The sequence below is a fragment of the Canis lupus genome, chromosome 37 (assembly GCF_003254725.2).
Source record: "Canis lupus dingo isolate Sandy chromosome 37, ASM325472v2, whole genome shotgun sequence".
NCBI classification, from domain to species: Eukaryota; Metazoa; Chordata; class Mammalia; order Carnivora; family Canidae; genus Canis; species Canis lupus.
Window position 1 is genome coordinate 25,401,775 of NC_064279.1, and position 26,905 is coordinate 25,428,679.

General features: G+C 50.0%; 1 protein-coding gene and 1 long non-coding RNA gene across 8 annotated transcripts; one reads left to right on the top strand and one right to left on the bottom strand.

The window, feature by feature from the left end:
* Window positions 1–2: 2 nt before the first annotated feature.
* On the top strand, window positions 3–23,652 carry LOC112656428 (ciliogenesis associated TTC17 interacting protein). Of its 7 annotated transcripts, none has more exons than XM_049106592.1 (10): window positions 3–101; window positions 3,140–3,228; window positions 10,698–10,790; window positions 11,880–11,935; window positions 12,604–12,690; window positions 12,885–13,052; window positions 14,305–14,429; window positions 15,477–15,553; window positions 15,865–15,953; window positions 18,435–23,652. In XM_049106592.1, exons 1-10 carry the CDS (start codon window positions 76–78, stop codon window positions 18,555–18,557), a joined length of 933 nt encoding a protein of 310 aa, XP_048962549.1. In that variant the 5' UTR covers window positions 3–75; the 3' UTR covers window positions 18,558–23,652. The 7 variants fall into 7 exon arrangements, with proteins under 7 accessions (XP_048962549.1, XP_048962544.1, XP_048962548.1 ...); XM_049106587.1 differs by lacking the exon at window positions 18,435–23,652 and adding an exon at window positions 17,290–17,546; XM_049106588.1 differs by lacking the exons at window positions 3–101; window positions 18,435–23,652 and adding exons at window positions 586–1,178; window positions 17,290–17,546 and having other exon boundaries at window positions 3,058–3,228.
* LOC112656433 (uncharacterized) lies at window positions 22,145–26,861 on the bottom strand. Its single transcript, XR_003134317.3, has 3 exons — window positions 26,537–26,861; window positions 25,291–25,364; window positions 22,145–22,310 (listed from the first exon to the last, which is right to left on the bottom strand). It is a non-coding gene; the product is annotated as an uncharacterized LOC112656433 (long non-coding RNA).
* Window positions 26,862–26,905: the final 44 nt, after the last annotated feature.

Genomic DNA, 26,905 nt, shown 5'->3' on the forward strand with positions numbered 1-26,905 from the left:
GAGCAAAGGCATGTGAAGTCACTTTGGAAAATGCTACGTCAGATTCCTGGTGCTATAATTCATTAGACAGAGGACATGGAGGTAGATGTGTGGCCGCAAAGGTATTTGAATAATACGTAGTTTTAAAAATAACCAGTAAGCTATTTGTTTCTTCCTGAGTCACAGGCTGGCTGTCTCTAGGGCAGGAAAGGAGAAAGGGAGGGGACACGATGTGGGCAGCCCCAGGCGTTCCAGGGAGGAATGGAGATGGGGAAGGGGGGAGGCGAGGAGCCCTGGGCCTACCCGTGTGTGCTGGGGATGGTCTCAGCCCTCCAAGGCCTTAGCCACACATGGAGCCTTGAAAAGTGGGTGGGAACCTAACTCTGGGGTCAGTAAACCCCAGGCAGTTACATTTACTGAGATCCTAAACATAGGCAAAGCCCCACAAGAGATGCAGAGAAAGGCACCTGTCTTAGGGTTCTTCAGAGGGACAGAACCGCTAGAAAATGAGATCATAGATGATAGATAGATAGATAGATAGATAGATAGATAGATGATAGATAATAGAGATGACAGATAATAGAGATGACAAATAGATAATAAGGTGGCAGAGAGAGGACTTGGAGAGGGACCAGGCTGGATAGGATAGGTTCTGCCTCTGGTTGACCATGAGTGACGCCAGATGGGCATCTCATGTCACCCAGCTCCATTCTGGAGTGACTGCGGGGACTGAGGAATGAGCACAGTCACGGGTGGGGAGGGGCAGAGGGAGAGGGAGGAGCAAGCTCCCCCCTGAGCAGGGAGCCCAATGTGGGGGCTTCATCCTGGGACCCCGAGATTGTGACCTGAATTAAAGACAGTTAACTGACTGAGCCCCCCAGATAGCCCCACGGTTTCCACTGATTAACCAGATGACCTTGGGTAAGTTACTTAACCTTCTGTGCCTCCATTTCTCCTGAGCCCACTGAGGACATGGGTAGCACCACCCTGGGAGCTGATTGTGATGCATGAGTGAGTTCACACCCGCAGAGCTCATGATGCCATAGATGCCCATCCCAGCAGCTGGGAGGACGCAGGCTGTCCCTGTCACAGGTTCAGAGAGGCCAACCTGCCCAGGAGGGCTGCACAGCTCGCAGATCTACCTGCTACAGAGGGTCCCTCCGCTGGCCTACGAGGCCCTAAGGGGACCGGTAACAAGGGTCTGCAGCGACTCTCTTTCGGAGGTTTAAAAATTAGATTAAAAAAATTGGATGTTGGGGATCCCTGGGTGGCTCAGTGTTTTGGCGCCTGCCTTTGGCTCAGGGCACGATCCTGGAGTCCCGGGATCGAGTCCCACGTCGGGCTCCTGGCATGGAGCCTGCTTCTCCCTCTGCCTGGGTCTCTGCCTCTCTCTCTCTCTCTCTCTCTCATAAATAGATAAATAAATCTTTTTTTAAAAATTGGATGTTGATCCTTCTAGGAACCACTCTGTCAAACTTCTTTCTCTTCTAGTAGGAAACAGCCAGCATGAATGGGGGGGTTCTTGGGAGGGGCAGGGAGAAAGAACCTGGGCTCCCAGGGCTGGGAGCCTGTGTGCGCAGGGAGGTGGCAGTCCTGTGCAGCTCCAAGGGCCTGACCAAGGAAAGGGGAGGGAGGAGGGGGGCAACTCTAAAGGGTACAGGGCTCTGGGAGCGAATCTGCCCTCAGGCCAGGAAGAGGGTGCACAGTAGGGACGGAGCTACGTGGGCACCCCTTAAAGAGCATCTAGGGGATCCCTGGGTGGCGCAGCGGTTTGGCGCCTGCCTTTGGCCCAGGGCGCGATCCTGGAGACCCGGGATCGAATCCCACGTCAGGCTCCCGGTGCATGGAGCCTGCCTCTCCCTCTGCCTGTGTCTCTGCCTCTCTCCCTTTCTCTCTCTGTGACTGTCACAAATAAATAAAAAATTAAAAAAAAATTAAAAAAAAATAAAATAAAGAGCATCTAGACCATAATGTGCTTCTTTTATTTTCCAACTTTGTCCTAATAATAAAAAAAAATGTTTCCAATTTTATATAATTTACATAGGAAAGCGATAGAGTTTGCTTTTGTAGACCTTATTTAAATCTTCTATCTTGAGGCGCCCGGGTATCTCAGTGGTTGAGCATCTGCCTTCAGCTCAGGTCATGATCCTGGAGTCCTGAGATCGAGTCCTGCATCAGGTTCTCCCCGGGGAGCCCACTTCTCCCTCTGCCTGTGTCTCTGCCTCTCTCTCTGTGTCTCTAGTGAATAAATAAATTAAATCTTTGAAAAAAAATCTTCTCTCTTTTAAATTATTTTTTATTTTTTATTTTTTATGATAGCCACACAGAAAGAGAGAGAGAAAGAGAGGCAGAGACACAGGCAGAGGGAGAAGCAGGCTCCATGCACCGGGAGCCCGACGTGGGATTCGATCCCGGGTCTCCAGGATCGCGCCCTGGGCCAAAGGCAGGCGCCAAACCGCTGCGCCACCCAGGGATCCCTCTTCTCTCTTTTATTAACAACTTTATCAAGCTATCATTTCCATAACACAAAATTCATCCTTTTAAAGTGTACAATTGAGTAGTTTTTAGTATATGCACTGTTTTGTGACCATCACAATCTAATTTTGTTTTTTGTTTTTTTTTGTTTTTTGTTTTTTTTAATTTTTATTTATTTATGATAGTCACACAGAGAGAGAGAGAGAGAGAGAGAGAGAGAGGCAGAGACATAGGCAGAGGGAGAAGCAGGCTCCATGCACCGGGAGCCTGATGTGGGACTCGATCCCGGGTCTCCAGGATCGCGCCCTGGGCCAAAGGCAGGCGCTAAACCGCTGCGCCACCCAGGGATCCCTAATTTTGTTTTAAGATATATTTATTTGAGAAAGAGAGACAGAGAGAGCATGCGTGGGGAGAGAGGAGGAGAAGGAGAGAGAGAAACCTAAGAAGATTCCGCGCTGAGCGCAGAGCCCACCATGGAGCTTGATCCCACAATCCTGTGATCACAACCACAACCTGAGCCAAAACCAAGAGTCAGACGCTGAACTGACTGGGCCACCCAGGGACCCCACAATCTAATCTTAGGACATTTTCATTCACCCGCAGATGAAAGCCTGTGCACACTTGATGTGACTCCACGCCTCTGCGTACCCACACCAAGCGACCACTGATCTCTCTGTCTCCACAGATTTACCTGCTCTGGACGTTTCACATACGTGGCATCAGGCAATATGTGGTCTTTTGTGACCAGCTCCTCTCCCTCGGCATATCCTCAAGGTTCACATCGGAGCACATGGCAGTAGTTCACATCTACTCTCCTTATGGCTGAATAATATTGCATTGTGGGGATATGCACCACATTTTGTTTATCCATTTGTCAGTTGACAGTTGGGTTGTTTCCATTTTTCGGCTACCATGCATCAGGTGCTGTGAACATCTGTGTACAGGTTGTTGTGCGGAGAGATGCTTTCAGTTCTCTCGGGTATAGACCTAGGAGTGGAATTGCCGAGTCATATAGTAACTCCACATTTAACTTTTTGAGGAAGTAACAAACCACCTCCTAAAGTAGTTGTGAGTTTTCTTAATGCTACTGACAGTATCTCACGTGCAGAGAAAGGCTTCTTCAGAATTCACTTTCGCTTTTAAAAATGAATACTCAAAATAAAATTTAAATGGCAAATAAAATTAGGGGCACCTGGGTGGCTCAATTTCTCAAATTGCAAATTTTAAAACGTAAACATTTTTTAAACTTTTAAGTTCAACTTCTGAGTCATTTTTTTTGTTGTTGTTAAATATAATGCTTCTATCCAACACTGTTATTTCTTTTTTTTTTTTAGATTTTATTTATTTATTCATGAGAGACACAGAGGGAGGGAGAGAGAGAGAGAAAGGCAGAGACACAGGCAGAGGGAGAAGCAGGCTCCATGCAGGAAACCCGATGTGGGACTTGATCCTGAGACTCTGGGATCACCCTGAGCCAAAGGCAGACGCTCAACCGCTGAGCCACCCAGGCATTCCCTGAGTCATTTTTTAATCAGAAATCTAGCACATGTTAATGATGACTTTTAAGAGGGCTTTGATGAATAATTGGTCCTCTTTTAAAAACTGCAAAAGGTTTAAGCAGTTTATGTTGTATTTACTCATCCTCGATATTCTACTTCCTTTTTAAAAGCAAATAATTGTTATATGTCAATTATATCTCATAAAGCTGGAAAAAGTAAAATAAGAAGAATTCAATTATCTTTAAAAAGAGAGAGAGAGAGAGAGAGAAACCAGCCTCCCAAGTACTTTAACTGCAATCTAAGAAAAAGTAAACATATAATAAATTTGAGGGCACTTGGATGGCTCAGTTGGTTCAGTGTCCAAATCTTGGTATCAGCTCAAGTCTTGATCTCAGGGTAGTGAGTTCAGGCCCCAGGTTGGGCTGCACACTGGGTGTGGAGCCTGCTTAAAAATTAGCTAATTAATTAAGTAATTAAGCAAATTTAAATGTTTTTATATTATTTTAAATTTTTATTTAAATTGAATTAATTAACATATTATATATTATTGGCTTCAGAGGTGGAGTTCGGTGATTCATCAGCCTTATATAACACCCAGTGCTTATCACATCACGTGCCCTTCTTAATGCCCGTCCCCCAGTTACCCCATTCCCCCACTCTCACCTCCTGTCCAGCGACTTCAGTTTGTTTCCTGTGATTAAGAGTCTCTTATGGTTTGTCTCCCTCTCTGATTTCGTCTTGCTTTATTTTTTCCTCTCTTCCTCTATGATCCTCTGTTTTGATTCTTAAATTCCTCATGAGATCATATGATAACTCTCTCTCTGATTGACTTATTTCACTTAGCATAATAACCCTCTAGTTTCATCCATGTCATTGCAAATGGCAAGATTTCATTTTTGATGGCTGAGTAGTTTTCCATTGCATGTATTTACCACATCTTCTTTATCCATTCATCTGTCAATGGACATTGGGGCTCTTTCCACAATTTGGCTACTGTGGACAACACTGCAAGGTGCCCTTTGGATCACTACATTTTTATCTTTGGGGTAAATACCTAGTATGCAATTGCTGGGTCGTAGGGTAGCTCTGTTTTCAACTTTTTGAGGAACCTCCATTCTGCTTTCCAGAGGGACTGCATCAGCTTGTGTTCACACCAATGTTTTAAGAGGGTTCCCCTTTCTCTGCATCGTCGCCAACATCTATCCTTTCCTGACTTGTTAATTTTAGCCATTCTGACTGGGGTGAGGTGGTATATTGTTGTAGTTTTGATTTGATTTCCCTGATGCCAAGTGATGAGCATTTTCTCATGTGTCTGTTGGCCATTTGTCTTCTTTGGAGAAATGTCTGTTCAGATTTTCTGCCCATTTCTTGATTGGATTATTTGTGCTTTGGGTGTTGGGTTTGATTAAGTTCTTTTTCAAAAATATTTCTATCTATTTATTTAACAGAGAGAGTGAGGGAACACAAGCAGGGGGAGGGGCAGAGGGAGACGGAGAAGCAGGCTTCCTGTCTAGCAGGGAGCCCGATACGGGGCTCTATCCCAGGACCCTGGGATCATGACCTGAGCAGAAGGCAGGCACTTAACCGACTGAGCCACCCAGGCACCCCTGATAAGTTCTTTGTAGACTTTGGATACTAGCCCTTTATCTGATAATGCCTTTGCAAACATCTCCCATTCTATAGGTTGCCTTTTGGTTTTGTCCACTAGGCATTTTATCTTAATGAAGTCCCAATAGTTCATTTTTGCCTTTGTCTCCCTTGTCTTTGGAGAAGTGTCTGGCAAGAAGCTGCTGTGGCCAAGATCACAGAGGCTGCTGCCTGTGTTCTCTAGGATTTTAATGGATTCCTGTCTCACATTTAGGTCTTTCATCCATTTGGAGTCTATTTTTGTGTATGATGCCAGGAAATGGTCCAGTTTCATTTTTCTGCCTGTGGCTGTCCAGTTTTCCCAGCACCATTTGTTGAAAAGACTGTCTTTTTTCCATTGAATATTTTTCCTGCTTTGTCAAAGATTAGTTGACCATAGAATTGAGGGTCCATGGCTGGGTTCTTTATTCTGTTCCATTGATCTACGGGTCTGTTTTTGTGCCAGGATCATACTGTATTGATTATCACAGCTTTGTAATAGAGCTTGAAATCCAGAATTGTGATGCCACCAGTTTTGGTTTTCTTTTTCAACATTCCTTTGGCTCTATGGGGTCTTTTCTGGTTCCATACAAATTTTAGGATTATTTGTTCCAACTCGGTGAAATAAGTTGATGGTATTTTGATAGGGATTGCATTGAATGTATAGATTTCTCTGGGTAGCATAGACATTTTAACAATATTTGTTCTTCCAATCCATGAGCGTGGAACGTTTTTCCATTTCTTTGTGTCTTCCTCCTTTTCTTTCGTGAGTGTTCTGTAGCTTTCTGAGTACAGATCTTTTGCCTCTTTGGTTAGGTTTATTCCTGGGTATCTTATGGTTTGGGGTACAATTATAAATGGGATGGATTCCTTAATTTCTCTTTTTTTTATCTCATTGTTAGTGTATAGAAATACAATTGATTTCTGTGCAATGATTTTATATCCTGACACTTTGCTGAATTCCTGTATGAGTTCTAGCAATTTTGGGGTCGAGTCTTTTGGGTTTTCCATATAGGGTATCATGTCATCGGCAAAGAGTGAGACTTTGACTTCTTTGCGAGTTTGGATGCCTTTTATTTCTTTTTGTTGTCTGATTGCTGAGGCTAGGACTTCTAGTACTATGTTGAACAGCAATGGTGACAGTGGACATCCCTGCTATGTTCCTGACCTTAAGGGGAAGCTCTCCGTTTTTCCCCATTGAGGATGATATTTGCTGTGGTGCTTTTCATATATAACTTTTATGATATTGAGGTATGTTCCCTCTATCCCTACACTGTGAAGAGTTTTAATCAAGAAAGGATGCTGTAGTTTGTCAAATGCTTTCTCTGCATCTGTTGAGAAGGTCATATGGTTCTTGTCCTTTCTTTTATTAATGTGATGTATCACATTGACTGATTTCCGGATGTTGAACCAACGTTGCAGTCCAGGAATAAATCTCACTTGGTTGTGGTAAAAATCCTTTTAATGTACTGTTGGATCCTATTGGCTAGTATTTTGGTGAGAATTTGGCATCCGTGTTCATCAGGGATATTGGTCTGTAATTCCCCTTTTTTGGTGGGGTCTTTGTCTGGTTTTAGGATCAAGGTAATGCTGGCTTCATAGAAAGAGTTTGGAAGTTTTCCTCCCATTTCTATTTTTGAAACAGCTTCAGAAGAATAGGTTAATTCTTCTTTAAATATTTGGTAGAATTCCCCTGGGAGGCCATTTGGCCCTAGACTCTTGTTTGTTGGGAGCTTTTGACGACTGCTGCAATTTTCTTGCTCTCTATTCAGCAAGGGTCTGTTCAGATTTTCTACTTCTTCCTGTTTCAGTTTTGGTAGTTTATTCATCTCTAGGAATGCATCCATTTCTCCCAGATTGCCTAATTTGTTGCTATATAGTTGAACATAATCTTGGTATCAGTTCAAGTTTTGATCTCAGGGTCATGAGTTCAGGCTCCAGGTTGGGCTCCATACTGGGTGTGGATCTTACTTAAAAATAAATGAATGAAACTAAATAAAATAAATGAATGAATGAATGAAGCAAATTTTAAGGTTTTTAAAAAATATTTTGGTTCTACTTTCAATTCCAGTAAGAATTTAACTTCAGAATTCAATTTAAATCAATTATTCAGGGCAGCCCGGGTGGCTCAATGGTTTAGCACCACCTTCAGCCCAGGGTGTGGTCCTGGAGACCCGGGATTGAGTCCCCATCAAGCTCCCTGCATGGAATGGAGCCTGCTTCTCCCTCTGCCTGTGTCTCTGCCTCTCTCCGTGTGTCTCTCATGAATAAATAAATAAAATATTTTTTAAAATAATTAAATTATTCAACTAATTTGTTTATTTTTTAAATATTTTATTTTATTTATTTTATTCCTTTTTAAAATATGTTTATTTATTCGTAACACACACACAGAGGCAGGGACACAGGCAGAGGGAGAAGCAGGCCTCCCCCAAGGAGCCCAATATGGGACTCAAACCTGGATCGCAGAATCACACCCTGAGCCAAAGGCAGACACTCAACCCCTGAGCCATCCAGGCATCCCTATTTATTTGATTCTTTAAGTATTCTCTTACACCTAACTCACAACCACCAAGATCAAGAGTTCCACCGTCTACATCTGAGCCAGCCAAGTGCCATTCAACTGCTTGATATAAATTAGAATCTCAAAACTTTTCTTTTCTTTTTAAAAAGATTTTATTTATTTATTTATTTATTTATTTATTTTTTATTTAAGAGAGAAAGAGAGAGAGAGAGATCAAGCAGGGGGAAGGGCAGAGAGAGAGGGGACCTCACAGGACCTCTCTCACAGGACCCTGAGATCATGACCTGAGCCAAAGTCAGATGCTTCACCGCTGAGCCACCCAGGTGCCCCTCATGTCTTATCTTTTAAGCCCCCTCCCATGCCAAATTATTTTAAAGAGTTTGAAATACCAAATATGCACAGTGTGACAACATACAAATTAATATTGCTACTTTTATTGTCTCAAACAATTCTGCATGTGATTCTAAATCTTCCTGAAGTTGATAGATAACTACCTTCCAATGAGAAGACATTGGAAAATTATCTTCCTGAGTACTAAGGTCGGGGATGGAGGGCAATTCCTTAGGTGACTGAGGCTTTTGGACACTATTTTTCTTTTTTTTTTGTAACTCTGTCAGGTTGAGCCCCTTTTTAGAGCCACTATGATGTAGACTCAAACACTTACAAGGTGTGGACCAGATAGCCCACAGCCTGGGGCTTGAGTCCTACCTATCATAATTCAATTTTCATCTTTGTCACTAATCACTACCTACTCTATGGCACCGGTTGTTTGGATTCAGTGTATTGTCTATTTGCTGTTTCATTTTTCTTTGAATTCTCTCTAGGAGCCACACTGCCTTGGGTTGAGTTGTGGCTCTGTCAATTACGGTTGACCCTTGAACAACACGGGGGTGAGGTGTGCTGACAATCCCCTCTTTCCTGCACAGTTGAAGATTCCAGCATAGGGGTACCTCGTTGGTTCACTGGGAGGAGCATGCGACTCTTGATCTCAAGTTCATGAGTTAGGGCCCCACAATGGGTGTAGACATTAGTTAAATAAGTAAATAAACAAAAAAATGAAATTGAGCACTGTGTTTAAAAAAATAAAATTTAAGTATAACTTTTGACTCCTCCAAAATTTAACTACTCGTAGCCTACTATTGACCCAAAGTCTTACAAATAACAGAAACAGTTAACACATGTTTTATATGATCTATGTATTATATACTGTGTTCTTCCAATAAAGTAAGCTAGAGAAAATGTTGTTAAGAAGTCATAAGGAAGGGTGGCTCAGCGGTTTGGCGCCTGCTTTGGCCCAGGGCGTGATCCTGGAGTCCCGGGATTGAGTCCCACATCGGGCTCCCAGCATGGATCCTGCTTCTCCCTCCTCCTGTGTCTCTGCCTCTCTCTCTATGTCTATCATAAACAAACAAACAAATAAATAAATAAATAAATAAATCTTAAAAAAAAAAAAAGAAGAAGAAGTCATAAGGAAGAGAGGTGCCTAGGTGGCTCAGTCGTTAAGTGTTGGACTCTTGATTTTGGCTCAGGGCATGATCTCGGGGTCATGAGATGGAGGCCCCCATTGGGCTCCATGCTTGGCAGAGAGTCTGCTTGAGATTCTCTCTTTCCCTCTTCCTTTGTCCCCCCACAAAAAATAAAGTAATTAATTAATTATTTTTTAAAAAGAAATCATAAAGAGATTACAGTTAGAGCACTGTAGCATATTTACTGAAAAACATCCACATATTAGTGGACCAGGCAGCTCAAACCCATGCTGCTCAAGGGTCAACTGTATCAGCTGTGTGACATTAGGAAAGACCCCAACGATTTCTCAGCCATAAAGTGCAGGGAAAAAAGATCCTACTCACAGGGTTAGTCTGAATACTGAATGATTGCACACACACGTGCAGCCCTCCAGAACAGTGCCAGGCCTCAGGTGAGCGAGGCTGAAAGGTTTGCTGTGATTGTCATTGTTACCACCATTGCTCTCATATGACATCCAAGTGGGTTCTACGCATGTGAGGCCATATCTGACTCAAGGTCACAACTTCCAAGGTCAATCTGGCTTTTTAAAGCTTATCATTATTGTTGTTGTTGTCGTCGTTGTTGTCTTAGTAATCTCTATACCCACCATGGGGCTCAGACTCACCACCCTGAGATCAAGAGTCACATACTCCTCTGACTGAGCCAGCCAGGTGCTCCCTAAAGTCATCCTAATGACCCATGTCACCTCCCTGCTGTGTCATATGCTCCCTCTGCAAGATAATACTCCAGGCATGGTCTGAGCTCCAGTCCCCACAGCTCCTACCATTGCCTCCAAGGTCTGGGTGTTTTGTGAGGTGTGTTGATGGCCCTTTAAGAGGCGGTCACTGGCATCCGGTTGCCAGGGAGACAACTAGACACTGACCGGGTAGCTGAAGGCAGCATGTCCTCTAAACTTCAATCCACAGGTGGGAAGAGGCCGCTGGGATGGATATTGGAGCGGCATCTCCTCCTCTTCTCCCTCCCTCTCTCCTCCTTCTTCCTCCCTGGGGTGGCCTTGGAGAATTCTGCTTTGGGGACCCCTGTCCCTCTCCCCAAGGTTGCCATCTCAGCCTCTTCTCCCTCCCTAGGCCACAGAGCCAAGGACCACCAGCCTCCAGCCCAAGGGAGCCTGGCAGCCCCAGAGGCCAATGCTGAAGCCATCCACTTCCTCAGCAACCTCCGTGAGCCTGGACAGTGGGGGCGGTGGGAGCGTGGGGGGCGGGGGTGCAGGGTGCAGGCCCGGCCGGTCTCGCTGAGCCTTGCTGGCCCTGGCACTCAGAAAGGGTGCGAGGCCTATTTGTTGATAATTTTTTTAAAGACTTACTGTTTAATTAATTATTTGTTTATTTGAGAGAGAGTGAGCCAGTGAGCCAGTGAGCGAGAGCCCAGAGGGAAAGGGAGAAGCAGGCTCCCCACTGAGCAGAGAGCTCCAGGCAGAGCTTGATCCCAGGGCCCTGAGATCATGATCTGAGCCGAAGGCAGATGCTTAACCAACTGAGCCACCCAGACCCCCTATTTGTTTATATATATAATTTTTTTGAAGTTCGATTTGCCAACATATAGTATAACACCCAGTATTGATAACTGTGGAGGGAAGACCCCAAGGCCACGGGGACTGGCGGGGCGGGGGGGGGGGGCAGGGAGGTCTTCACCTGTGGGGGCCAACAGAGGGTAGGCAGGAGCTGCCTGGGACATGGGGGATGAGGAAGGGGTGGGTGCAGACTGTGGGGCCCTGCTGGGGGGACAGTCAGGGAGTCGAGGCCCAGGACCTAGGGCTTCATCTGTGCCCACGGGAACCCCCACAGAACAGGAGGAGCTGCAGATGTTGATGTTCTCCGAGACGCTGGCCATGGTCTCGGACACGGGGGAGCCCGAGGGAGAGCTGACCATTGAGGTCCAGAGAGGAAAATACAAAGACGAGCTGGGCGTGATGTCCTCGTGCGTCCTGGTGCACGCCTTCAGCCGCGGCTTCATGGACAGAATGCTCTGCGGGAACTCCCTCCTGGGCAAGCTCCCCCGCCCCCACCCCAGGACCCTCACTCAGGACCCACCCTGGGCTTCACCTTGGGACCAGAAGGCAGCAAAGCGGGTGTGTTTAGGGGGGTGATGAGGAAGTTGATCACAGACTTAGGACAAGGAAGCCACTTAGTTTTCCCTGCGGTCACACTCCTCCTGACTTGTCCAGCCTCCTGCCACCTTCCCGCCTGGCCTGTCCCCGGTGATGGGGTGACAGGGTGACGGTGACAGCAACCTTCTCCTCCCGGCCCCAGGTTACCTCTCGTGGAAACTGCATATCATGGAGCAACATAGTCAGGAGTTCATCAAGGTACCTCCTAGGGTCCCGGCCTGGACCCCAAACCGGGGTGAGAGAATGGAGACCCTGGGAGGGAGGGAGGAAAGAACATGGGCAGGGGCCGGGGGCTCAGTGGAGGTCACCCCAACTCTCTTCTGGTTCCTCTGCAATCCTCACCATGCATAACGTGGAAACCAACCCATCCGTGGCAGCAAGTTGCTTCTCATGACCTCCTAACACAGGAACCCTGGGTCCAGTCCACCCGGGGCCTCCTCCAGGCCCAAAGCCCAGCATCTCTCTGGGGGCCCCATGGTCTGGCCTTTCCCAGAGCCTGGCATTTCCCAAGGGCCTGTCACCACCTCGCCTCCAAGGCCTCCTGCTCCCTTCCTCCCGTGCCCAGGCCCAGCCACCTCTTCTGGAACGCAACCGGTTTTACACACTGGAAACCACTGATGCCCAAGAACTTTCCCACAGAAACCATCCCCATCTTTGAAAACCTGTATTCTGAAGCGCAGTTGCCTTTTCACTTTGTATGACATGATCACATGCCTTCTGTTCTTGAACCTCACTACATAGGGAAGATCTTTCTACAAATTTCCCTGTTTTCTCATTCATAAAGGAGAACAGGCACAGTGACCTGGTGTGGGGGGCGCTGTTCGGGTGCAGCGGGGTGAGCTCCTGATTCTTCCCTTGGCCCTTAGTTTCACATCCTCCCCATGGAGCACAAGATGAGTTTGGTGAAGCAGGATGACCAGCTGACCATGACCAGGAACGTCAAGGAGGGTGAGGTGAGGCTGAGAGGCAGGTAGAAGCCGTACCCTGCGTCCTCTTCGAAGCCAAGGGGAGGGGGGTGTGGACTGGGTCAGGCCAGGAGCCTGGCAGGGAGACTCAGCAGGGACCCTAGATGTGCCCACGCTTGGCTTTCCCATCCTCCCCACCCCTTCCCAGATCCGTGTCCCCAACCCAGATCTCTCCTGAACAGGAAATGAAGACCGAAGTGACTTTTTTCCCGGGGAGCTCAACCGTAGGCTTCATCTCCCAGGCTGCCAACCTGGTGTTGCTGAGGGTGATGGCCTGGCGGCAGACGGTGCCCAACAATGCCCGCTTCCTGGCCTTGGACACGGAGGGCAAACTGTGCTACTCCACTTACGTGAGGGGTTTCCCCGGGTCGGGGAGTTGGCCTGGGGAAAATCCGAAGGGGTGGGGAGGTGGGTTGGGGTAGGAGGGGGGTGGGCTGGGCCCGTGCAAGTGGGACTTGCACGGTTGTCGGCCGATCACCATCACGAGTGGTGCAGGAGGCCTGGAGAGGAGGGACCCAAGCTGGGAGCAGTTGAGAGAAGCAATGCTTGTCGCACGGAAGTCAGTCCAGGAGACAGAAACACAGCAGAGGGCTGCTTTGAAAGATATATTTTTTTAACACACCATTTCCAACTGCACTTAAATGTTCTTTGATTATGTCTCAGACCTGAAGGGTATCCCCTCCCTTTTTTTTTCCCTTTCTTGTGGTTAAAACTTCATAATCAACATACCTAGGACTTCCTGCAATGTGGGAGGGTTTTTTGATTAATTAATTAATTTATTTATTCATGAGACACAGAAAGAGAGGCAGAGACATGGGCAGAGGGAGAAGCAGGCTCCCTGTAGGGAGCCTGATGCGGGACTCGATCCCAGGACCCCGGGATCACACCCTGAGCCGAAGGCAGTTGCTCAACCACTGAGTCACCCGGGTGCCCTACAATGTGGGATTTTTTTTTTTTTTTTAATGTGGGATCTTTAAAGCTGTGCCTCTAAACACACATTCTGGGTGCTAATTTGAAAATGACATTCTAGTCTTTTCTATCATGACAAACGTGACAAACAGCAATGTGTTTGACACTAACAAGCCATGTCACTCCCCCCTCCACCCCACCTTCTTTGAAACACATGTTTTATATCAGCACTTTCTGCCCATGGCCGTAGCTGCTCCAAGGGTTTAAGTTTTCACAACAGAGCAGCCTGCCTGGAGCCACAGATCTCAATCAACACCGCCCCCCACCCCACCCTACCCCACCCCACCCCCGCAAAGCATCAAGTGCCCCTCCCTCAAATAGCCCAACTCCCCACTCTCCCCGCCCCCCTTCCTCACCCCTCATCCCTGTAACTGAATCTGCCAACTAGAAGCAGTTGGTCATCGAGATGATGCGGGGAGGGCTGGGGTGCAGCAACGGTGGGGGGGGGGCCTGCACCCACTTAAGTGCAACTGAAATCCCGTGGTGCCTGAGGGTCTGGACAGCCAAGAGTTGCTTATCACTGATAAACAAGGAAGGAAGTGGCAAGATGTGAAAAAGGGCCAGGGTGAGATTTGGGGGAGATCCTGGTGGGCATCCCCCTCACCTCCTTCCCTCCTTTTTGGCTGCTGCCAGCAAGCCCTGGGCTTCCAGACCATTGAAGTGGACCGCCAGCAGGTGCGAGTGTTCATCGTGGAGCAGACCGTCCACTCGGTGAAAGGCGTCCCCAGCTCCTGCCAGTTTTACCTGCTCTCGGACGGGTGAGCTACTGACAGTGGCGGCCAGGGGGCAGTGTGGAGCGGGAGCGTGGGTGCTGGACCGCGGGGCGGCCCAGGCTGAAGGGGGACTACTGTCTGTGGGACGCCCCCAGGAAGCGTGCCCCCTTGCTTGATCCACACCACTCACTCTTCCTTCACGTATTTCCTCCTGCACCACGCGCAATGCCCACGCATTCACCTGATGCTCACCAAGGAGCCCTGAATGGCTGAGGTCAATGCTGACCCGCCCAGGCCTAAGGCCTAGAGGCCCAAGCAGCTGCCGGGGCGGGGCGCGGGGGGCGTAACGCTGAAAAGCAACAAGTTTTGAACAACTTGACATTAGATGGAATCCATGTGCTGGGGGAAAGCATCCTGGCACACTGCCAAGCCGTCAGCAGCCCGGCACAGGCACCAAATTATGAGATAATTTGGGGTGGGGGTGGGGAGTAAGAATTTACTTCTTGAAATTCCCAAAGAGGTATTGATATAATAATCATTACACTGGGGGGGAAAGTAATTGGATTGTTGGCTTTCTTTATTTGATAACTTAGCATGTTGTTTATTTTTTTTTTTTTAAGATTTTATTTATTTATTCATGAGAGACACACAGAGAGAGGCAGAGACACAGGCAGAGGGAGAAGCAGGCTCCCTGCAGGGAGCCCCAAATGGGATTCGACCTCAGGATCCCAGAATTCCAGGACCCTGGGATCGCAACCTGAGCCGAAGGCAGATGCTCAACCACTGAGTCCCCAGGCGCCCCTGGCATGTTGTTTCTATCTTGAGTGTCCCCTAGCTGGAGGCTCATGGTATTTTTGGTGCTAGAGTTCTCATGCCAGCCCTGGCACACCAGCACACACGTCCAAGGGCATGAGCAAGACCCAGTTTGAAAAGCAGGGGCCGTTATCTGGGGGCCTAGACATGAACACAACCCTGGAACTGAAAGATAAATAGGGGTGTTGGGGAAGCAGCAGTAAAGGGAGGCCCCCAGCCCCTCAGGGGAGCGGGCTGGTCTGGGAAGACTCCCACTCTCACACCCGCGTTGTATTCCAGGCACTTGGCCAAGAGAATCCAGGTGGGTTCCCCCGGCTACTGCATGATCCCCAAGATGCCTGTCTTGAGGGAGAAGGGTGAGTGAAACCTCTGGCTGGAGGAGAGTGAGGGAGAGGTGGGAAATCCTGGGGCCCCCCAGGGTGCAGAGGCTGGGCTCAGTGTGGGATCAGAACCTGAAACAGGTGGGGGAAGCTCTGCCCCCCAGCCCCTGACCCCAAGGCCACTAGGGGAGGCTCGTTGAGCAGGGAAGGCCTTCCAGCCATCTGAGCAGAACCCGGGGACTTTACCGAGCCTGCGGTGTGGCGGGTGTGGCCGCTCTGGGGCAGCCCCTGTGTATCCCGGAAGGTTCTGGGGCCAGCCTGTGCAGCCTTCCTCTCTGCCCACCCAGAGGAGATTGAGCCCCGCCCCGTATTTGGGAAGAAGCCCCTGGTGTGGGAGGAGGATCTGGAGCTCTCCTCGAGGTTCCTGGACCGGAAGGTGAGGGGGAGCTGCAGCCAACCTGGGGTCCCCCTCTCCCCGCCGGGGAGCCTCCTTGAAATGCACCCAGCGAAGGCGGGGAGGCCCTGCGGGGAGGCCCTGCGTCGAGGGGTGAGGGGCGGGGTTCCCAGGGGGGGGCACGGGGTGCCGAGGTGGAGGCGTGGGATGCCAGGGGCACGGAGTGCCGAGGGGCGAGGAGTGCCGAGGCGGGGGCACGGGGTGCCGGGGGGGGGGGGGGGGGGGGCGCGCAGGGTGCCCCGGGGGGGGGGGCAGAGTGCCGGGGGGGACACGAGGTGCCGGGGTGTGGCGGGGTGTCTGGGGGCGTGGGGTGCCGGGAGGCGCGGGGTGCCTAGGTGGGGGCGCGGGTGCCTGGGGGACTTAGGGTGCGGGGGGCGCGGGGTGCCTGGGGGGTGCAGGGTGCCAAGGGGGGCAGAGTGCCGGGGGGGCGCGGGGTGCCGGGGTGCGGGGTGCCGGGGGGCGCGGGGCGCGGGGTGCCGGGGTGCGCGGGTGCTGGGGGCGCGGGGAGTGCTGGGTGCCGGGGGCGCGGGGGGTGCGGGGTGCCGGGGGCGCGGGGGGCACGGGGGGCCTGGGGTGCGGGGGATGCGGGGTGCCTGGGGGCGCGGTGTGCCAGGGGCGCAGGTGGTGCGGTGTGCCGGGGGGTGCGGGGGGCGAGGGGTGCCGGGGGGGCGCGGGGGGCCGGGGGTGCAGGGGGTGCGGGGTGCCTGGGGCGCGGGGTGCCTGGGGGCGCGGGGGGTGCGGTGTGCCGGGGGGTGTGGGGGGCGCGGAGTGCTTGGGGGCGCAGGGTGCCAGGGGGGAGCGGGGTGCCGAGATGGGGATGCGGGGTGCCTGGGAGCGCGGGGTGCCGGGGGAGCGCTGGGTGCCTGGGGGCGCGGGGTGCGGGGGTGGCACGGGGTGCCGGGGTGCGGGGGGTGCGGGGGCGCGGGGTGCCGGGGGTACGGGGGGTGCCTGGGGGCGCGGGGTGCCGGGGGCGCGCGGGGTGCGGTGTGCCGGGGGGCGCGGGGTGCCGGGGGGGTGCGGGGGGCGCGGAGTGCCGGGGGTGCGCGGGGTGCCTGGGGGCGCGGGGTGCCGGGGGTGCGCGGGGTGCCTGGGGTGCGGGGTGCCTGGGGGCGCGGGGTGCCGGGGGGGGCGCGGGGTGCTTGGGGGCGCGGGGTGCCAGGGGGGCGCGGGGTGCCGGGGGAGCGCTGGGTGCCTGGGGGCGCGGGGTGCGGGGGTGGCACGGGGTGCCGGGGTGCGGGGTGCCTGGGGGTGCGGGGTGCGGTGTGCCGGGGGGCGCGGGGGCGGGGTTCCGGGTCGCGCTCAGGCTCGGCCCCGCCAGGAGGAGCTCCGCGTCAGGCACGCCGGCTACCTGCGGCAACACCCCGAGGCCCGGGCGCTGGTCGCCGACTTCCTGCTCTTCCTGCTGCTGCGCCAGCCCCGCGACGTGGTCGCCTTCGCCGCCGAGCACTTCGGGCCCTTCGCGAGCCGCCGCCCGCCGCCGCCCGCCCTGCGCTCCTCCACGCGGCGCAGCCCCTTCCGCTCGCCGAGCCCGGGGCGCCCCCCCGCCTAGGGCCTGCGGCTGCGGGTGCGGGTGCGGGTGCGGGTGCGGGTGCGGGTGCGCGAGGCCGGGCGTCGCGGGGACGCAGCGGGGACGGGCGGGACTCCCCCGAGGCGCGCCTTACCCGCTGTGGGGTTTTTTTGCGGGGGGGCGGAGGGGGGAATAAATGGGCCCCGGCCCCGCGCTTCCGCTGTGGGCGCGGGAACCTTCCCTGGCCAGAGTCTTGTGTCTTGGCTTGAAAAGAGGAACAGGGTTAAATTAACAGGGTTCATCAGCGAATCTCGGGCTTCTTCTGAGGCGGTATCATCAAATCCCTGTATCATCAGTATCCCTATAACATCAATATCCTTATATCATCAATATCCCTATTTGACAGAGAAGAAAATAGAGGCATGGAAAAGGTTAAGTAAGTAGCTTAGAGGCTTAGTACTTAGGGAACGGGAGTCGGACCAGAGCCAAAACTCACGCTTAGTCACCAGGTTAGTAGGGACGGAGGGGCGAGGCTTCTGGGCACTCAGAATCCTTCTGGATGCCACTAATAGAATGAATTACCCTGCTTCCACCTCCCCATCCCCCCACCCAAGAAAAAGAGCAGGGCTTGGGGGCGATCTGGATGACCAGCGGCCTCGCTCTTCACCTCTGAAGCCTCCCAAAACACCCGGCTCTCCAGCTGTCCACACACCACCTCCTTTTTTCCCCTGACACACAGGAACCCCCAAACTGCGTGCAAGGTCCCCAGTTAATGACTCCCTGAGAACAAAGGAGAGGCAAGGGATCATGGGGTCCTTTAAGCTCCTCCTTATACAATGTCAGTACAGCCAATGGCTTGTTTCTGCGCAGGGCTGGCCACAGCTCATCGGCAAATATTAGACAACCCCCTCCAGGACAGCTGGCAAGGGGGGTGCAGTCTCCATCCCTCCATCTAGGCACTCATGGGCAGGCATCTTCCAGCTGAGGGACCCCCCCCACCAAGAAGCTCTACCCGTGATGACGGTGGCCGTGACTCCAGACTCAAGGTAGCAAGGCCCATGAGTTCTCCCCTGAGTTGAGCCTTAAAGAATTTTTAACAAGATCTTTTATTGTCCCCAGTCCTTATTTCAAAAGAAATTCATGTTCACTAGAGAAATCTGAACCAAAAGAAGAAAGTGAAATCACCCCAATTTCTCAACCTAGAGGTTTTTTGGCAAATATCCTCTTTACTCTTTTTGATGTGTAAAAGTGGCCTGTGTTCCTTTAGCATGTACTCTGTCAAGGAGTTTTTGGACACGACCTTTTTTTTTTATTCTTGTAGTTGAGGTACAGCATTATATTAGCTTCATGTTAAGCACTTGTTTTAAATTCTTTTTTTTTTTTTTTTAAGTAATATCTACACCCAAGGTGGGGCTCAAACTCCTGACCCCAAGATTGGGAGTCACATGCTCTTCTGACTGACCCAGCCAGGCGCCCCCACGTCAAGCGCTTTTATGTAAGACGTTTGATCTGGTCTTTAAAATTCCAAGGGAACTTTTTTTAAAACAAAAATGAGACCATACAGTAATACATGCTCATTAACTGATAATTACATACTTAATTATGTTCCTTAAAAGTTTTAAACATTCCAGATAAAGCTGGAAACTTCTGGCCCCAATCTTCTCATGTTTTGTGACATTTTCCCCCTGTATTAAAGCTGGCTTTCTTTCGTTTAACAATATATTTTGAAAGAGTTCCATGGCATTACACAGTCTTCTATTTTTGATGGATCTACCATAATTTTTTTTCAAAGATTTTATTTATTTATTCATGAGAGACACACAGAGAGGGGCAGAGACACAGGCAAAGGGAGAAGCAGGATCCCTGTGGATCCACCCGACTCGATCCCAGGACCCCAGATCACGACCTGAACTGAAGGCAGATGCTCAACCACTGAGCCACCCAGGTGTCCCCCTACCATAATTTTTTTAGAGATTTATTTATCTATTTGAGAGAGAGAACACGAGCAGAGGGTGGGAGGAAGGGGCAAAGGGAGAGGGGGAGAGAGAATCCTCAAGCTGACTCCCCACAGTGCGCAGAGCCAGTCTCGGGGCTCGATCCCAGGTCCCTGAGATCATGGCCTGAGCCGAAATCAAGAGTCGGTCACTTAACCTACTGAGCCACCCAGGCGCCCCTAACTAGACACGTAGGATTTTTATTAATGATCAGCTAAAGCATTCCAGGCAGAGAAAGTGGTGTGAATGAAGAGTAGAAGTAGGAAGGCAATGTGTATTTATGGTCTAGAGCAGTGCTGTGCCCCAGAACTTTCTGCAATGATGGGAATGTTCTGTATTTGTAATATCTCACACAATAGCCGTTAGCCTTTTGTGGCCACTGAGCACAAGAAATGTGGTTAATATGAGTGAGGAACTAGACTTTGCTTTAATTTTGGTTTCAATTTGACCAAATGTGGCCCCCAGCTGCCGTACTGGACGGCAACAGCTCTAGAGGGTAAGGTGTCTCCATCCAACCTGACACTCAGCTCAACAAATACCAGGTCCCTTCCACGTGCCAGGAACGTTCTGGTCAGTGGGAGATCAGCAGTGACAGGACAAAAGCTCCCGTCCTCATGATGCTTACAGGTGGCATGGGGAGACAGATAAACACAAGAAGTAATTTCATATGTGCAGTTTTGGAGATTTATGGGGTGGAAAAATAAGGCCAAGTCTTGGGTAGAAAGTGACTCAGAGTTGGAGGGTTGAGGGTGGAGACTTCAGAGAGGGCCTTCCTGGCGTCTCGGGTGAGCTGGGACCTGAATGAATGACAAGGGGTCGGACCTGTGGAGAGCTGTGGGAAAAGCACTCCAGGCAGAGGGAACCGCAGGACGAGGGCTCCTGAGCATGGCCCGCTGCAGTCAGAGGGCCAGGAAGGCTGGAGCACAATAGGGCAGGAGAGGTGGGGGGACAGAGTGCTCAGTCATCGTGAGGTAGACGGGCCCGGGTGGCAGAGGGCTCCCCTCCCGGGCAAGTTCACTTCATCTGTGCAGAACTGAAACCCAAGGGCTCAGCCCAGTGCACCCAGAACACTCCCACAGGGCTCCTGAGAGTCCCCTCCAGTCCCCAATGCTCAGGCAGGAAGGAGGCCAGTGACATCTGACCCACTGACATCCTTCCTCTGCTGAGCTCCCTTGTGTCCAGCGACTCACGAAGGAGCCCACTGCCCCCGCCCCGTGACATCCATTGCAAAACGGGTTCGTTTTTCCATCTTATCATTTGCCCCCCAGAACTTCGATGACCCCTTCCTCTCGCTCCCTCGCCCCAAGGCGTATATGTCTCTGGGCGGAGAAGAACCAAGCACTGAGCACTTACGAGGCTCCAAGCACTGGGCTAGGATCTGGGGGTGCCGTGGGAGCATCAGGGCCATCCCGATCCGCGTGGCCCACACTCAGCCTGGACCCAGACCACAGGAAGCGCTGAGAAGGAAACACATACCTGGGACAGTGGTGTGTAACGTGCACGGGACCAGGCGTGGGAGCCCGGGGTGGAGGGCAGTGGGCAACAAACGACAATATTATTACTGAGCGAGTGCTAGGTAGCACGTGTTGTTTTGATCCCTCTACACACGGTAATTTGTGAGATTCTCACAACAGCCGTGTGAGGGCGGATCTAGTCTTGTGCCCATTTTACAGATGCAGGAAAGTTAAGGCCAAGACCATGCACTGGCTGGTGGCAGAGCCAGGATTTGGGCCCAGGGATCTGGCTCGAGTACGCGTGCAAATTCACTCTGATACACAGATCAGATGTGACTCTCTAGACACAGATCTCAGTAGAGAGAAGAGGTATCTTCCTGCCGCAGATACTCCCATAGTAGGCTGGGCTGTACCCCGTCCTTCCCCTTCCCCGAGCTCCCAGAAACTGCCCATCCCCTCCCCGCTCTCCCGGACAGCAGCCTCACTCCTGCGGCACATGGCAAGGGCGTTGCGCTGAGGGAGCCCACAGCCCAATTCTGGAGAAATCAAGGAGGGCTTCCTGGAAGAGGTCACCCCAGTGCTGCCTCCTGAGGGACACAAGGCTGTTTGCCAGACAAAGGGTGTCAAGGGTGCTTGTGGAGGAAGCAGCATGTGCAGAGTCCCAGAGGTGAGAGGGAGGGAGCCCTGAATGTTCTAGCTGCCGAATCCAAAGGCTTGGGTGGGCAAGTCTGGGAACCAAACCACCAGAGGCAGCAACGTTTGCAGCAGAAAACGCATCTCGGGTTCCGAAGGACTGGTGGTGGCTGCGGACTAAGGAAGCCCATTTATAGGAGCAACCATCAGGGCACCCGGGGGCGGGGGGGGGGGGGGGGGGCGCTCAGTGGTTGCGCGTCTGCCTTTGGCTCGGGTTGTGATCCCGGGGTCCTGAGGTCGAGTCCTGCTTGGAGGGAGCCTGCTTCTCCCTCTGCCTATGTCTCTTCTCTGCCTCTCTCTCTGTGTGTCTCTCATGAATAAATAAAACCTTAGAAATTAAAAAAAAAAAAAAGTGGCGGGCAGGGAGCAGCCAGCTGCAGAGTGCTAGGTGCATTTCTTGGGCTTCATAAACACTCTTTGGGGTGAGTACTTTTATTATCACCACTTTCCAGGCAAGGAAACTGAGGGCCTAAGGAACTTACCTGAGTCACAGAGCTAGTAAAAGTAAGATTCAAACCCAGGCCATTTAATTCCAGAAGCTCTGTTTTATTTTTTTTGTTTTTTTGTTTTTTTGGGTTTTTTGCTTTTCGTTTTGTTTTTAATCGACGTTATTGAGGTGTAATATCCATTCAATAAAACCCATCCTTTTCTTCCACTTTAAATATTGAGATCACTGCAAATTCCCACATATCTGTAGGAAAAAAATATAGAGAGATCTCATGTACACTTTGCCCACCTCCCAACAGTGCTAACATCTTGCAGACTCGTTATACAATATTACAGCCAGGACTTTTTTTCTCCCACTTTTTGGGAGGTGCCAAGATACATATAAAATTTACCCTTTAACCCTCTTTAGGTGTATAATTCAGTGATATTAAGGCTATTCACACTGTTGTGCAACCATCGCCATCATCCATTTCCGGAACATTGCTAGTGTCCTAGATTAAACTCTAAACCCATTGAAGAGGAACTGCTCCTTCTCCCTTCCCCTAGCTCCTGGAAATCATCGTTTTACTTTTTGTCTCTATATGTCTATGCTGAGTACTCATGTAAATGGACTCATACTTGTCCTTTTGTGTCTGGCTTATTTTACCTAGCATAATGTTTTCAAAACTTATCCATGTTATAGTATGTACCAGACTTTCCTTTTTATTTTTATTTTTTTAACTTTTTAATAATATTTTATTTACTTATTTGACAGAGAGAGGAGAGAGCAAGCCAATGGGTATGGTGGAGGGTAGAGAGAGGGGTGAGGGTGTCTATGGGAGGGTAACTTGAAGGATCCTTTTGGTGTTAGAACTGTTCAAGTATCTTGACCTTGGTGGTGGACCCACAAACCTACACACGTGATAAAATTGTATAGGACTTCACACATACACACACATACAGACACACACACACAGATGAGTAGAAATAAAACAGGAAATCTGAAAATGATCAGTGGATTATGTCAATGTCAGTATCCTGGTTGTATTGAAACTAGGGGTTTAGGGGCATCTGGGTGGCTCAGTCGATTGAGCAACTATCTTCGGCTCAGGTTGTGTTCCCAGGGTCACAACCTGAACTGAAGCTAGATGCCATACCCACTGGCGGCCGTTAATCTGACTTTCACTTCCAAAACTTTGTCATTGCAAATATGTTCTGTAAATGGAACAATATATTTGTAACCTTCTGAGACAAACTTTTTTTCACTCAGCATGATTTCCTGGAGATTCATCCAAGTAATTGTAGCAATGGTTCGTTTCTTTTATTGTGGAGCTGTAATCCATGGTCTGTACAGCCATTAGTTTAACCATTCTCCTGTCAAAGGACATTTGGGCTAATTCTAATCTTTATCACAAATAACACTGGAGGGACGCCTGGGTGGCTCAGCGGTTGAGCGCCTGCCTTCGGCTCAGGGTATGATCCCAGAGTCCCGGGATCGAGTCCCATATCAGGCTCCTTCCATGGAGCCTGCTTCTCCCTCTGCCTATGTCTCTGCCTCTCTCTCTGTGTCTCTCATTAATAAATAAATAAAATCTTTTTTAAAATAACACTGCAACTTATATACAGATTTTTGTGTGTATGTTCACACCTATGTTCAAACCTATGTTGGTTTTAGTTTCTCTGGGATAAATGCCCAGGAGTATGTTCTACAGTTTAGATACACCATAGTTTGATTAACCATTCCCCTAGTAAAGGACAATGTGGGTTGCTTCCGTTGGGCTATTACAAATAAAGCTGCTATAAGAATTTGTGTGCAGATTTCTGTGTGAACATGAACCATTTCTCTGGGAAAAAATGCCCGACAGTGCAGTTGCTAGATCATATGGTAAGTTGCATTTTTATTTTTTTAAGAAATCCCCTAACTATGTCCAGAGTGGCTGTAGCATTTTACCTTCAAATGAGGGATCTAGTTTCTCCACATCATTGTCAATATTTGGTATTGTGACTGTTTCGTTTTTCTTTTAGCCAGTCCAATAGGAGTGTAGCAATATCTCATTATGATTCTAATTTGCAGTTCCCTGATGGCTAATGGCGCTGAACATCTTTCCCTGAGTTTGTTTGCCATCTGTACATCCTATTTGGTGAAATGTCTGTTCATGATTTTTGCCCATTTCTAACTGAATTGCTTGGTTTTTCACTGTTAAGTAAGTAGGAAGAGATTTTTCTCTTTGTCAGATATGTGGTTTGCAAATATTTTCTCTGAGTATTTTTTTAAAGATTTTATTTATTTATTCATGAGAGACACAGAGAGAGAGGGAGGCAGAGACACAAGCAGAGGGAGAAGCAGGCTCCATGCAGGAAGCCCAACGCGGGACTTGATCCTGGGACTCCAGGGCCTAAGGCAGGCGCTAAACCACTGAGCCACCCAGGGATCCCCCTTCTCTGAGTATTTAGTTTGTCTTTTCATCCTCTTAAAAGGACCCTGCACAGAGCAAACGCTGGTAATTTTGTTGAGGCCCAATTTATCCATTTTTTTCCTTTATGGATCATGCTTTTGGTGTTGAGTCTAAGTCTTTGTCTAGTCCTAGATCCTGAAGATTTTCTCCAACTTTTATCTTAAAATTTTTAGTTTTATATCTACTTTTAAGTCTGTAATCCATTTTGAGGAAATTTCTTCATGAAAGCTCACCCTAAACCCACAGGGTTTAGGATTCAGCGGCAGTTCCAGGCCCAAGGGGACTGCCATGGAGATTTCTGGAGCTCTACCTCAGTAGCTCCTCACTTGCTGATAATTCTGCCAGGAAACTCTGCTCTTAACTATCACACTGCACTGCCTCTTCCATAAGGTAGAGGTTGGGCAGGTATTGATCAGTTATTAATCAGTTATCCTTGCTGAGTCTACCCTAGTGTTCTCCAGAGAAACAGAACCAACAGAAAAATATAGATGATAGTGCGCCTGGGTGGCTCAGTGGTTGAGCGTCTACCCTCAGCTCAGGTCCCCATTGAGTCCCATGTTGGGTTCCCAGCAGAGGAGCCTGCCTCTCCCTCTGCCTGTGTCTCTGCCTCTTTCCCTGTGTTTCCCATGAATAAATAAAATCTTAAAAAAGAAAGAAAAGAAAGAAAGAAAGGAAGGAAGAAAATAAAGATGGATAGATAGAAAGATACTAAAGACTTGGTTCACATGAGTATGGAGACTGAGGAGTCCCAAGATCTGCAGGCTGGAGACCCAGGTACACTGACAGTACCTGCAATTCCAGTCTGAGTCCGAAGGCCCGAGAATCAGGAGAGTCAATGGTCTAAGTTCCAGTCCAAGGCAAGCCTGAGGGCAAGAGAAGTTCTCAGTTCAAAGACAGGCAGAGAGAGTGAACACTGCCTTACTCAGCCCTTCGTTCCATTCAGTGGGTTGGATGAGGCCCACCCTCATTGGGAAGAGAAATCTGCTTTACTCAGCCCGTAGATTCCAAAGTTAATCTCCTCCAGAAATACCCTCGCCGACACACCCTGAATATCTGACCAAGTGTCAGTGCACACTGTGACCCTGTCAAGTTGACAATAAAAGTAACCATCACAACATCCTACCCCAGCCCCAACCCCAGCCATCCCCTACAAGCCCAGATAGTGATTGGGAAATTTGAGACTGTGCAGCTCATTGAGCAATAGGATTGCACAGTGACAAACCATGACGTTCCTCTCTCCTCTATGAATGACCTATCATTCACTCTTCCTCCCATACCCCCACCTCTCCAGCCCCTCCAACCTCTCCCATCCTTGAGGAGCCAGGAAATTGGTTGCCAAAGCCTCCCACCCAACTCCCAAGCTTTGACTAAAGTGTTTGACATAACATGGGGATCCATCATGTCCTAGTTCAGGTCTGGGCCTGAGAGGTTGGCCCTGTTTTCTCTGGATCCTGAGATCTCAGACCTTGGAGCTGGAAACCCCAAAGATTGGTTTTGAATTTTCTTGGCAGAAAAAGAAGGCCACAGGAGAGAGGACAGGAGTGGGCACGGGAAGGAGAAGGCCCTAAGGGAGTTAAGTGGTGGGGGCACACGACAGGCAAGGAGAAGCAGTCGGGACCTGGAGAGTCTTACCCGCCACCCCCCCCCCCCATTCATCCAGAGCTTACAGATGATAACCCTCAAGTGGAAGCCAGCCTAAAGGAATCTTTTGTTTAGATTACACAGTATTTTCAATGTTTTTAGCCTACGATTCAAAAAGCATATGTTGCATAAAACTCAAAACTTTCCAATATTCTTGACAAATCAGAAGATGTGGTGACAGTGGGCACACCTTCCCCCATGACAATTGGCTAGAACTCTGGAGGCACTGCCCTGTTCAGGCAGTGTCCCTTGTGTAGCTACAGTCACCACCACTCCCTGTTACCCGCCGCCCCCCGACCCCCAACAATGAGGCTCATCAGCACCATTTCTCATTTAACACTGAACCACCAGCACTGGTTTTCTTACTCCCTACCTGTCTTGTAGGTTATCTTACCTGCTTGGCCTTCTTGGGCATCTAGTTTTAACCTCTCAGCTAGTCTGAGCCCTTCATGTAACAGAAGAAACAAGTTTAGAGAAAGGGCTGGCCTGGTGACAATCTTAAGTGAGTCAGTGGCAGGATCGGGACCAGAATTCCAGCGCCACGTTCTTCTGAGGCTCTCTCTGGCCCGAGTCATCAATGCACGTCCCTGTGGCACTGCCTGACGGTCTTCCCCTCTGAGGCACTCAAGGGGAAACTGAGGCTTGGTAGCCATCAGGACTCCCATTGCCAGGAACTCCAGACTGAAGTGAAGGGCCTGACTGCTTGTGTGGGGCGGGTGGGGGGGCAGCCATGTGATCTGGACATGAACGCCCAAGTAGCAGG